This window comes from Dendronephthya gigantea, unplaced genomic scaffold (genome assembly GCF_004324835.1).
Source record: "Dendronephthya gigantea isolate DGI-Jeju-01 unplaced genomic scaffold, DenGig_1.0 000416F, whole genome shotgun sequence".
NCBI lineage: Eukaryota > Metazoa > Cnidaria > Anthozoa > Malacalcyonacea > Nephtheidae > Dendronephthya > Dendronephthya gigantea.
Genome location: NW_021163426.1, coordinates 29,639 through 43,070, shown reverse-complemented (window position 1 = coordinate 43,070; position 13,432 = coordinate 29,639). Strand labels below are relative to the sequence as shown.

The 13,432-nt window shown below is 36.5% G+C and overlaps 1 protein-coding gene and 1 long non-coding RNA gene across 4 annotated transcripts; both read left to right on the top strand.

The window, feature by feature from the left end:
- Positions 1-1,399: 1,399 nt before the first annotated feature.
- Positions 1,400-11,270, top strand: LOC114543198 (tetratricopeptide repeat protein 28-like). 2 transcript variants are annotated; one of them, XM_028562287.1, is made up of 9 exons: positions 1,400-1,857; positions 5,178-5,283; positions 5,610-6,023; positions 6,313-6,954; positions 7,714-8,063; positions 8,338-8,713; positions 9,065-9,501; positions 9,993-10,228; positions 10,560-11,270. In XM_028562287.1, the coding sequence occupies exons 1-9, from the start codon at positions 1,681-1,683 to the stop codon at positions 10,927-10,929; spliced, it is 3,108 nt and encodes a 1,035-aa protein (XP_028418088.1). In that variant the 5' UTR covers positions 1,400-1,680; the 3' UTR covers positions 10,930-11,270. The 2 variants fall into 2 exon arrangements, with proteins under 2 accessions (XP_028418088.1, XP_028418089.1); XM_028562288.1 differs by lacking the exon at positions 1,400-1,857 and adding an exon at positions 4,550-4,785.
- LOC114543201 lies at positions 2,619-3,642 on the top strand. Of its 2 annotated transcripts, XR_003689923.1 has the most exons (3): positions 2,619-2,763; positions 2,923-3,030; positions 3,535-3,642. It is a non-coding gene; the product is annotated as an uncharacterized LOC114543201 (long non-coding RNA). The 2 variants fall into 2 exon arrangements; XR_003689922.1 differs by lacking the exon at positions 3,535-3,642 and having other exon boundaries at positions 2,923-3,031.
- Positions 11,271-13,432: the final 2,162 nt, after the last annotated feature.

Sequence of the window (13,432 nt, the reverse complement as noted above, 5' to 3'; positions counted from 1 at the left end):
TCGCAGAAACGGGAAATTTTAGAACATGTTTTGATTTTGTGCGACACGTTGAAGCGACAAAACTGCAGAATCTTTCGCAAAAATGTTCACACGATGAAATTTGTTGTTGCGACGTCGACGTGTCGACCTTGCTATATATGTAGCACCTACCTTTCCTATATAATCTACTGAACGTTTGTCATATCACTTACCGACTTGGCTTTATCTGCGTACTCTGAGTGCATAATATTGTGAATTGATTAATAACTTTTAATGTAACGTGAACTAACTCAATTCTGTTATTTTGCCCAACTTGTAGAATAAACGATTTATGATAGGATCCATAATATGATATCTTGAACTGACTTAACTGTAATATCATATGAACCAATTTTTTTCATCCATAACGTTTGGTGCTTTGATCCATAATCGAAGCTAAGTATGGCTTATAAACAATGCGACAGCAGGTTATTTTTATTTTCTTATCAAAACAAACAATGACGAATCTATGCCCTTTTGCCTCAGTGTTGCGACAGGTTTCGCTGCTCATAGCATGAGTATCGATAATCTATTATAGGCCTAGCTAAGTGACAAGAACACAATTAACTTTTATTGTAGAGCACTTGAAACTAAATTGGGCTGCTTGTAGTTTCAACTGTTCTATCATCCTTTGAAAAACAACTTAATTAATAGCCGCGTGTAACCCTATATATACTCTCTATAACTGAGCACGTATACGCAGGTATTATTGCTCTCAGACGATTGTCTTCGCTGCCTTGCACGAGCTTAAATTGTATAGACAATTAATTCCCTTGCAGTAAAAGGCCTCGATTCGACTCGGGACTTGTGTGTGTAAAGTCTAAAATGACGAATATAATATTTACAAGAAATTACAAATTTATTCGTTATTTGGAGTTCTGGAGTGGTTCTCCTTGGTTTACCTAAAAACGTTTACACTTGGTAGATGTCTTCTAGGACCGTACGTCCACGCAAGGGAAACCTTTTGTATGTGCATGTAAGTATAGTTTGACGCCCGCGCACATCCTGCATGTTGGTGGAAAATAGTGTTTTTTGCCGGTATAAAAAGTGTTTTCAGCAGTCAATTAAAAGACGGCTTGCGCACAAAAATGGGTCACTGAAGATGCAGTTTGACTAAACCAGAAGATTCAAAAAAACAGTAAAAAATTTGGGCATAAAATGTTCAACTTCTGATAGTTTTTTAATTATGTTTGAAGGCCACAATTAAAAGGTCTTTTATTTCTTAGGTTTATGTTTACTTTGGAACCTATATCAGATACGTAACTTATATGACCTATTTATCATTTTGCCGTTCAGCTGTGTCCTGATCCCTTTCCCGTCAGTTTGAACCTTGCCCGAACGATTGTTACTATAGTTTGTTTACGTTTTGGCCGAGCGGTATAGTTATTAATTCTGTTATGAAATCTGATCAAAATAACTTCAATTACGTCATTGAACCAAAATATTACTTGATGTCACCACGTCAAACATGGGTTTTCCCCAAGGGGCTTTCCTGGTATTATTAGCATTTAAATGCAAGTGCGTAAACAAAGCCGGGAGTTCAGACTTGAGCTGTCTTTAGACACGAGTTGACGTGTTTCAGAAGGCACTATAAACTACATTCAAAATTCACATATATACAAAATATTACTTTATTGATTGATTGACTTGCTCAATCACCAAATGGCGGATACACGAGCTCCAAAAAGCTGCGCTGTACCGGGTAAAGACGCTTCGAACATCCAAACATCAACTGATACAGCCAGTGGCGTAAAGTCACAGGAAACGCGAAAGCAACGATTGGAAGTAGAGAAAGCTCGCGCGGCTAAAAGAAATTTAGAAAAAGATAATGTTAAAAAGGTAATGATCAGGGTCGGTCGTTTGTTTGTTCGAAAGGCATTTAGCACGGTGGATAACCCAACGTTTACTGAAGCTTTTTGAAAATACTTGGAAGCATAGAACTTGTGAAATCGTGAAAGCTGTGTCTCAACACATCAAGGCGCGTCTTCTAATCTGTTTTAGTAATTATAGGGCAGGTAAAGAGAGCCCCCTAACAAAAATTCGGGTGATTTCATCTGATTCAAAACGTTTGCGTTTTAAACATAAACAAACGGGAAATATTTTGCACGCTCCAAGCTTGAACGCAACGCTTAACGAGATATCTAAAACTATATACTCCTTGCCACACTCATCAGGTAAATATACAGTTTATATATATATATATATATATATATATATATATATATATATATATATATATATATATATATATATACTGTCGTTGTCAAAAAGGTTGTCCTGAGCAAGTATATGTATATATCGATCACGTGACATTATTATGCATCAACACGCGTGGGATTGTACAAGCGTGTTAATTGCGAGTTCGAGTATAGCAAGGTGAACGATTAGAAAATGCCAAGACCATATTCGGATGATTTAAGGTGGAGAATGGTTTATCAACGACTGTTCTACAAAAGAATCATCGACGAAATTGCAGCACAGCTATTTGTTTGTTCAAAAACCGTCTATCGTACTCTCAGCACCTTTTGGAACACGGGTGATGTGAAGCCTTGCCGTATGGGTCGCCCAACAGCGAGGGTATCTTTATTCCCACACGAAGAATATATTATCATGGACTGTTTACTGCGAACGCCGCAAATACAGTTGAATGAGATAGCAGGCTATATCATTAATGCTACTGGCTCTGCATTTGGCCCGGAGACACTGTGCCGAGCTCTCTATAGGCTTGGAATAACACGCAAAAAGGTATACGAACATTATTTTAGTTGGAATATATACTTAATACCGCATACTGGAAATCATATAACTATATTAATAAGACGCAAGCCATTCCACCTTTTTCCAATTTATTACAAGATTCTAGTTGTTCTTTATCAACTCTTCAAGCCACATTTTCTTCTTCAGATACAGAGAATTGCCCTTCAGCGAAGAAACGATATTGGGCTACAATTCATGGCCGAAATCAGCCTTTTTGACCCAAACCTGCTCGTTTTCCTCGATGAAACAGGCATTGTATGTACTAAATAATACCTTACTGTAACTGGATTGCACAAACTAGTAGATCTTTTATTTATTTGGTTCTACGTTTTAAAGATAAACGACTTGCTCGGCAATATGGATATAGTGCTCGTGGGATACCGCCTGTTGTGAGCGACTATAGCTATGCACGGTGGACACCTCGCTATTCCATTATTTCGGCAATATCGTGTGATGGACTTCTTGCGAACTGTTTGTTAAAGAATCCTGAAGAAAGATTTGAAACACGCTGCTTTATCCATTTTCTTGATGAACAGCTTTTACCAGCTATGAATCGATTTGATGGGGAAAACCCGCGATCCGTTCTCGTTATGGTTGAGATTTGAATATAATTAATGCAAATTCGCTGTTCTAACATATGTCTCAAAGGATGACTGAACTTGTGATCATGTTTTGATCTATTAATATCTGTTTAAACAAAACTTGTTGATGCACAAAGATGCAACTGCTAAAACTAGTAATATGCATATTGTTTAACAGATAACCACCCAACACATCATGTACAAGAAGTTGTAGAACGAGTGTACGACAGTCCTGATTTGAATCCTATTGAAGAGGTTTACATATAGCTTGCTATCTCATTCAACTATATTTGCGGCGTTCGCATTAAACAGTCCATGATAATATATTCTTCGTGTGGGAATAAAGATACGCTTGCTGTTGGGCGACCCATACGGCAAGGCTTCACATCACCCGTGTTCCAAAAGGTGCTGAGAGTACGATAGACGGTTTTTGAACAAACAAATAGCTGTGCTGCAATTTCGTCGATGATTCTTTCGTAGAACAGTCGTTGATAAACCATTCTCCACCTTAAATCATCCGAATATGGTCTTGGCATTTTTTAATCGTTCACCTTGCTATACTCGAACTCGCAATTAACACGCTTGTACAATCCCACGCGTGTTGATGCATAATAATGTCACGTGATCGATATATACATATACTTGCTCAGGACAACCTTTTTGACAACGACAGTATATATATATATATATATATATATATATATATATATATATATATATATACACCCATTTGCAAAAACGTTGGCCCCAGATAGATAGATAGATAGATACTCGAAGTCTAATTAGAATTGCATATGATTACATTTGCATGGGATTTCAATCATATTACACAACATATGCAATTCTAATTAGATTTCGAGTGTCTATCTATCTATCTATCTGCGGCCAACGTTTTTGCAAATGGGTGTATATATATATATATATATATATATATATATATATATATATATATATATATATATATATATATATATATATAATTTGTAAGCATGAGCAAGCATGCAAGCAATGAGCATTTTTAATAATACATAAAAGCAATTATACGCTACGTCACCCTCGCTGATCATGATATTACATACTAATATCATGACATGAGGGAAGTTAGTGATTAAATGCCCCCTCAGGCTCGGGAAGTTTGTGTAATTCCCTCGAGCCTTACACAAACCTCCCTCGCCTTACACAAACCCCCCTCGCCTTCGGGGCATTTAATCACTAATTTCCCTCATGTCATGATATTACTTATAATAAGACTCGCTTAGGTACTCGGAGTTTCACGCATGTCGGTTGAAGATTTTGTGGAGTGTGTTGGAAGGTGGGAAGTGTTTGTCTAACAGTTGTAGGAATTGTTGTCCGATGTTCGTTTTTACGCGTACCCAAAGTACAACGGAAGTGCGAACACTTTTCGACAACGGTCGACAAAGGACAAATTGTAAATATTGTTAATAAATATTTTTGCGTACAAACAATTTTACTGCGTCGTGCATAAAAAAGCTGATCGCAAACATTTATAAACTTGTGTCTCCCAACAGAGTGCTTGGGCATTCAAACTCTAACAATTACATTGTTAACCCTAACAATTACATTGTTATGGGTGATTTAAATAGTTTTCGTTTTTTTGAGACACCCTGTATATGTATAATATAGAATAAACAATCCTATAGCTCCAGTCCTTACTACAGCTTTATTGTATAGAAACAGGTGCCACAATACAATTGCAAACAAAAGTCTAAAATAGTATAAAATTCAGCAAAATTCGTATTTATTTCTTTTGATGCACTTAGAAGAAGGTTTCCTCATTAGCAGGCTATAACATTTTTTTAGCAAATCATGGAAGTGTGCAGTGATGGCATGAAATGGGGTGATTCAAAGAAAATTGAAGACTTACCAGCAATACCATATCTTTGTAAATTATTGAAAAAACTAGCAGGTACAGTATGTGTCTATGAAGGATATCTTTGTAAATTATTGAAAAAACTAGCACGTATAGTATGTGTCTATGAAGTATATAGCATGGTTAGTGCGACAAAAAAACCTCCATTCTCCCGGGTTTTTACTACTCAACATCAGAAAGAAATCGTGATGGAAATCGCAAAATAGGGCAAAAACGTAGCACGACTACCCTACCAAATTTCCACCACATAGACTGTCAATTAGTGGCTTCCGAAATGAAAATATCCTAGAAAGTTTAGAGAGTTTTTCTCCATGTATGTTTTGGGGCAAACAAATGGTCTAAATTTTCTTTTTTTTTCAAAGAACTCTCCGAGATAAATATAGAATGTGACGTCATGCAAGGACCTGAAGATTTTCCATGTCTTTTAAAACTGCTGAAGAAACACCACTACAGCTATTGCAACCTAACGGAGTGCTGTGAAATCCTAAACAAAATTTTGGACATCTCGGGACCCGCATACACGACACTGAGCCAGGCGGAAATCTTGAAAGAGCTCAGTGATTTATTGACCACCAAAGCGAGTTACAACGATGCAATAAAGAAAGCAGAGCAATTAGAGCAACTGGCAATTGCACTTGGAGATAAGAAGCTTGCAGGAGAGGCATATCATCTTCACCTTACGCCACTATGTTTAAAGGGATCGATAGAAGATGCAAAGCTAGTTTTGGAGAAATGTGTGCGTTGCAGTGAAGAGTCGGGAGACGAGTTAACAATAGGTATATCATTAATTAAAAAATCGCGTTTCTAAGCGGGGTTTGTTGTAACAGCAAGTCGACAAGGTATACTATTTGATGTTAGTTTGAACTAAAACAATATTTTCATTATTAAAAACGAGTAAAAACTCTTGAAAAGAGCAGCCTTGAAGCAACCTGTATACATTACCACCCTCCCAAACGGGGATAAAGGTCTTCTTAGGCATGCGTGTCAGCATAATAATCCCACTCATACTCATAATTATACTCTCCGCTGTCTTATGTTATAAAGTTTTATTTGATTACTTTTAAGGTTATTCCAAACTAGCGACAGCCAAATTATACTGCATGGAACAAAAATACGATCTAGCTCTTGAAGAAGAAGAAAAAGTTTTGGAAATCGCTAAACGACTAAACAACAAAATCGCAGAATGTGAAGCCACATTACATAAGGCAGCAATCTACTGCAACCTTTTTAAAATGCAGGAAGCCTTAAATCTCTCCTCTAAAGGGTTAAAAATGGCTATGGATTTAGGATATCACAAAAAGGTTATGCAAACAAAAGTTAACCAGTTTTCTTTATTCTCCCTAATGGGGAAGTATAGAAGATCGTACCACATCGGAAAAGAAATTGTCGAAAATTTGAGTTTATATGAAGACAAAAGATTTGTGTATACAGTGCTTAACAATGTGAGCGTTGCTGCACTTATTCTTAACAAAGATGAAGAAGCCTTGAAGCTGGCACAGCAGTCGTTAGTTGTTGCTGAGGATTTAGGCGCGGGAAAGCCTATTGCTTTAGCTCACGGCAATATAGGTCTTGCACAGGCGAAATTGCAAGATTTTGAAGCAGCGATGAAAAGTTATTACAAATGTCTGGAATTTGGTGAAAAGATAAAAGATATGAGAATCATTAATAATAGTTACTGTAACCTTGGCAGAGCTCTCGAGGGGAAAGGTAGACGTGAATATCTTACTTTAATCTCTACATTATACAACCGAACATGCAGGCGGACTATAGTTGCTTTAGGGAGAATGGTCCTTGTTTAAAATATCAGTAGCTAGTTGTTGGCGAGATTCCTTAATAATTGATAACCATTCAGGGAGTAAAGGCGAATTTCCACTCAGTACAAAATGTCGCGCGATCAATTTTTTGCGATTGCTTTCTTTTGAAATGTGTTCAAGCTCGTCTGCATGATGAGATCAGTTCCGCCTGATTGCCTGTATTTCAAAGAAAAGAAATCCGCGCCACATTTCGCACTAAATAAAAATCTACCTTAACAAAACGAATCGTCAAAAACCAAACAACATTCTTCCAGCACTAATTCGATTGTCCAGATCATTTTTAAAGTATGTTTCATAGTTGTTGTTTTTTACTGTTTCAAACCATGAATGCACCCTGAAGCGTATAAACGTATAGCAATTTATATGAAAGCCACTTTTTTTAAGAACTGAATGAACCGGTTATTTATTTTTCGCCGAGAAAGGACATCATTTAATGTCACACAGGACGACAAAAGCTTTTGGCTTAGAAGCAAGCTGAATATATATTATACTGTCTAGGTCAAAGTACAATTGTTCAGAGTGTTTAGGTTTTACTACGTGTTAAGAAAAGTATTCTAGAACTTGTGAATTGTGCAAGTTATAGTTTAACCACACTTCACTACCATAAAATACAATTGCTACAAGTTTCATTAATCATTGTTGTTATTTGTAGGCAATAAAGAAAAGGCAAAGAAGTATTATCACAAAGCTCTGAGCACGCCTCAGCCACCGTCATCTCATTGGTGCGATACCGAAAAATTTCGTTTCAGTCCTGATTACCTTCTTGGGAAAATGGCAGTCGAGGAGAATGATTATCAAACAGCAAAGGCATATTTTCAAGAGGTTGTGAACCGTTGTGAAACGTTTCGCAAGAGTGTTCAAGACACTCCTTTGAAGATTTGCTTCAACGATACACAGAGGAAACCATTCCAGTACTTGCAACACGTGCTTTTAAAAGAAAATGCCGGTGCAGATGCACTGTTCGTCGGCGAGATGGGCAGAGGAAGAGATTTTTATGATAAGGTATCTTGACATGCAACGCTACATTGCAAGGGCTCATTGGTATCCATTGATAAAAAGCTGCTAAACAGAAGGGGCTGAAATGAAATGAAATGAGATGAGATGAGATGAAATGAAATAACATTCATTTATTCGTTCACTTTTTCTTTCATTCACTGGTTCACTTACCCACTCGTTCATTCAATCTTTTATTCATTAAGCATTCATTTATTCATTTATTTATTTATTCATTCATTCATTCATTTACTTATCTATTTTGTGTATCCATATCTTTAAGGTAATAAAGGAAGACCAGTCGAAGCAACTTAACACGCCGACGGCACTTTTGGAGTTAGCAAAAACAAACAAGCAAGCGATACTTTTTCTATCCAAACTGGACGTTGTCCAAGAAATGCAAATGTGGTTCATTTCACCAAATGGCGAAATCACTTCTTTCGGAAAAAAGCTTAATGAATGGGAAAAACCTCTTGAATATTTAAGCATTGTGTTTGGTAGAGGTATAAAGGATGAAGCACAGAATCAGCAACCTACAAAAAATGTGGCGGAGGACATCACTAGCTTGCACAGTTACGTGACTGAAGGGGTTCACAATTCAGAAAGTTGCAATGTTTCAACGACCAGCCTAGAGTCGTCGCATCCAATTGAAATCAGAGGTTTGTATCAATGAAATCAATAAAATATTTATATAAAGACTCATGGGTCAAAAACAAGGCAGAATCACATAGCAAATTTTCCTTACGTATGGAAAAGAAAAATAAGCGGTTATACAGCTCACTACTGACTCAATTCGCAATATTAAAACCGGTGACGACATTTCGATCCTGAATTTTTTTTTAAAATAAGTTGAGATTTGGGAAAAAATTTCCAGTGGAACTTATACACAATCTAATTCATGCCGAGATCAGTTGAGAAAAATTCCGCTAAACCGACATGTAACAACTATACGTATAATCGATATATCATCTCTTTTTGCTGGAGATTATAACTCGAGTTCGTTTTTATAGGTATTAAAAACAATGTCCTAAATGACGATGACATCGAATACGAATCTGAAGATGATGATGATGATATCGAATTTGAAGAGGGAAGTGGGACAAATTGTTATCAATCTGGAGCTACATCTAATAGTGGTGAAGACACCGTAAACCAAACCTCCCCAGCCACCCGTGGACCTTCGAAGATACCTAACTTTTCCACACTTATTGAAAAATTTAGCAAGCTAATTGTAGAACCAATTGAAGACAAATTGGAAAACCTGGTTACAGAGACTGACCGCAAACCACAACTACTGATTATTCCACAAGGAGAAACGTTTAACATACCATATTCAACGTTGCGTCTTAGTAATGGCGAGCCGTTATGTAGTTTGGTGGCACCTCGGGAAGCGTTCTCTTTCCACTCTTATTCCTACAGTACGGCACTGCAAGAAGAGATGTCGCAGGTTAGGAAATCAATCAGATTCATCATGTTGCCCACACTGGTAATATAAGGGACACCAAGTCTGCTATAGAAGGCTAGGAAGTCAGTTAATGCGAAAAATGGTGATGCTTTCGATGAATGGCAAATTGAAATTCAAATTTCAAAATATTAAAGTTATTTCAAACGTATTTCGATTTAACTAAAATAACTCCATTTCACAGATGTTACTTTTTTCGTGATTTTGTTTTGAATCACCCAAAAATTTTTGAGCAATAGATCGTGAAAATAATAAATACACAGTGGAAAGAAATAGAACTATATATATACAGATATATATATATATATATATATATATATATATATATATATATATATATATATATATATACAAAAAAGAAATGACTTCAAGACATTCGCTTTTGAAGACATTTCAAAGCTGACGCATTCTCCGAGGCAGGCAATTTCTAGTTGCCTCGATGGATCTTTTAATTGCGTTTTGTGCTTTATGTATAGGTGACTCAAATGAAAGACATTCTTATCGTTGGCAATCCGACAGAAGACCTCCCATTTGCTGAAAAAGAAGCAAAGATTATTGCAGAAAAGGTTGGAGTGTCGCCGTTATTGAGATATTCCGCCACCCGCAGTGAAGTTCTGCGCCGAATTTCGCAAGCAGCCATAATTCATTTCGCGTGTCATGGCACGACCGACGGAAGACGCTTGCAACTTGCAGCCGAACATGTTAATAACAAGTAAGTCCTTTTTTAAGTCCTTTTCCAACTTTCAATACTTTTGCAATTTGAAACATTGGCACAATGCCGGTATTTAAAACAATTAGCCTTTCTCACGATGACGAATATGCCGCCATTTTTGGGGTACTTTTTTTCAAAACCCCAAGCGTGAGACATCATAACGGCAACAGTCTTTAATTTTAGGCTGGAGTTATTCTTCAAATGGTCTGTTGGTTTTAAAAAAAATGCTTTTCATTTTAAATTATAATTTTTAAACCCATCTCAGAAAATTGAAAGTACCCCAAAACGTCATCGTGTGAAAGGCTAATTGCCATTTTTTCCCAATATTTAGCGGCGAAAAAGCAGGTTCAACCTACCTTACTGTGGAAGATCTCTCGAACGTGACCTTATCGGCTAACATGGTTGTCCTTAGTGCCTGCCACACTGCCCAGGGCAAGATCAGTAGCGAAGGCGTGTTGGGACTTGCGCGTGCTTTTCTGATGGCAGGAGCAAAGTCAGTGATTACCTCACTGTGGGCAGTTGATGACAATGCCGCAGAGACATTGATGTTGAAGTTTTACAACAATCTTTACAACGAACCTGTCGTCAACGCCTTGGCAACCACCATGTGTGAGATGAAAAGAGAAAACTTTAGAGTGTCTCAATGGGGCTGTTTCAAAGTTCTTGGGGCAAACATTAGAGTATTTGCTGATGATGTTTGAATTTGACGAACGTATAAATGTTAACCCACTGCCAGTCGTGCGTTTCATACAACAATCCAGATGTTTGATGTATTTTTTAAGTTATTTGTTGAAAATCCACCATGATATAGCTTATAGGTTGCAACAGCTAGTAGTGCGCGTACACTTGTTGTATATATATTGATTTCCAAATGCATGTAAACTATCGGCCATGTTAATTAGTATACTAGGACGAGTAAACAATTAGTAAGACAAAAGTATGTATACTCACAACAGCCTTATTTAGTAACTGCATGAATATATAGAAACTATACTGTAATGTCTAATAATACTGTAAATCGCGCAAAATACAACCGCATACGTCAGTGTAAATGTTAATTAATTAAATAAAACTAAAATCACCGCTATTATTACTATAACACTGGTGTTCCTCAAGGTGCTAGGTAAAAGGCGATTTATTGGGCAATTTCAGACTGTTTGCAAAATAATTTTAAATCAGCTACAGTGACATGTTATGATCAATCCATCTAACTTGATTTATTGTTAAAATGTTCTCCTCTCAGTGTTAAAAATACAATATTGCACAAAACAATCTAATATTGCCTTGCTGGAAAACAACAAATCATACATACAAGCTTTTAACTCCTCAGTATCAGATACTCCAAGATAATTTGTTTTCAATCTCTATTGTCAAGCCGCAAAGATTTATTAATATCCATCTCTCAAACGGATTTGTAAAAGGAAAAAGGTATGCCTTACAAAATATGCAGATACATGTTTCGAATGAATAACTGGGGGAAAATGCATCTTCTTTCATGCTAAGCATGAAGTTAGAGTATTGATGATAAGGATGCTAGCGTCTAAAGACTTGGAAAATTTTAATAAATTGTCTTATCCTCTGACTTCCTACCAAAGGTGTATGTAGCATTAGTCCTGTCCAACAAGACACATGGTTTTTACACAGTGCACTCTAGGAGTTAATGAATATTATTGTTCATTATAATCTCTCCTAGCTTGAACACATTGAACAATCATTAATGTTTTATTTAATTCAATGCAGTCGTATTATCCTCTACTCTCCTATTACTGCTATATACTAGTGCATGCTGGGCGTGAGAAGATAATTCAAGATATTAGAAGTAACACGATATAGTGAATTATTGTCAATACAAAATGCTTCAATGCTCAATTTTAAAAAACGCACGAGTCAATATATGCGTTCTTATACTTTTTTACATTCAAGGAACCTTAACGAAACTATTTACCTATTGTTTCCTGCAAACCTACAAAATTTACAATGTTGCGTCTTCGGAATGCTAGCTAAGGCCCGTTTTTCCGAAATGTAAATAAGGGTAATAAGGATGCTTTCGATTGCTTGGGGTGCTTTCAATTGGTTACGGGGAAAAAAATCTGCAGCGCCTCTAGTTGTAAACATAATTCATGGGACATGCAATTGATATTTCCCAAAATCTGCGAACTAGGATCAGGAGATTCCGGCCATGTTTCACAGACAAAAACTCTGAATTTCGTATGTAAAATGGAATTATTCTATCTTCTGATTCTCCTCACGATTATAGGTGTTCTAACTACTTGAACGATCATTGCGGACCACACATTATGACCATGTAGAGATAGCTATATTAGCATCCTTATTGGCTTATGTCGGGCTAACTAATTCCCGCCTGGTCATTATTACTTCCGACAATATTGTCGGGCAGAAGCAAAACATTAATTATCTGTGCAAGTATTTGGGCTAAAGACCCCGGAATACCACTAAACCGTCTAAACGATAGCGGTTGAAACGATTATTTATATAGTATATTCAAACCAACATATAGTTATAAACTGCATTTGTATTATACGTCAAAACAAGAATCAAAATAATATAGGTTGCTTTGTTTGTTTGGCTTATGTCGGGCTAAATGCCGCCGGAATCTTGATTTATTATATCGGAAGCTTATTGTATTATATGAACTTGTAGAATATAGAATAAAGACAACGCATTTACATTGTGAAATTTGCAACATTGAGATCAACGAAACGAAAGCTCGCATGTACACGTACCCACGTAATATATGTTAGCTACCACAAATTGGACATTGAAGATATACTCAGGATGCAAAATTTTAAGAATATGATGAGAAGTTAATTATTGCTACTGAAAATTTCTAATTTGTAATTTTCAACGCTCCTATATCGATCGCAGAACTCCTAAAACTCGAATAAATTTGTAAGCACTAACAAGCGCGGCTATATTTTGTAATTTCTATTTTAGTTGTGACGTTGCCACCGTATTAAACAACGAGGAATACGTAGGAATTGATGAGGCATCAATTAAAGTATTTCTCAGAAAACCAGCACTTCGAGTAGGGCTCACACACGTCGCTGCCAATCACAGCTGGTGTTGCATGTGAAATTGCGAGTACCTAACAAAATTATAAAAGAGTTTCATCGGAATAAAATTGTACAAATATCAAGATAAGGTCCCTTGACTTCCCTTCTTATACAGCAGTTTAATTTTCTG

Excerpts from the sequence above, each read along its gene's own strand:
- LOC114543198 (XM_028562287.1), top strand. The coding sequence starts at position 1,681 with ATGGCGGATACACGAGCTCCAAAAAGCTGCGCTGTACCGGGTAAAGAC. Across the intron at positions 8,714-9,064 it reads GCATCCAATTGAAATCAGAG|GTATTAAAAACAATGTCCTA; the intron begins GTTTGTATCAAT and ends TCGTTTTTATAG. Across the intron at positions 9,502-9,992 it reads TGCAAGAAGAGATGTCGCAG|GTGACTCAAATGAAAGACAT; the intron begins GTTAGGAAATCA and ends CTTTATGTATAG.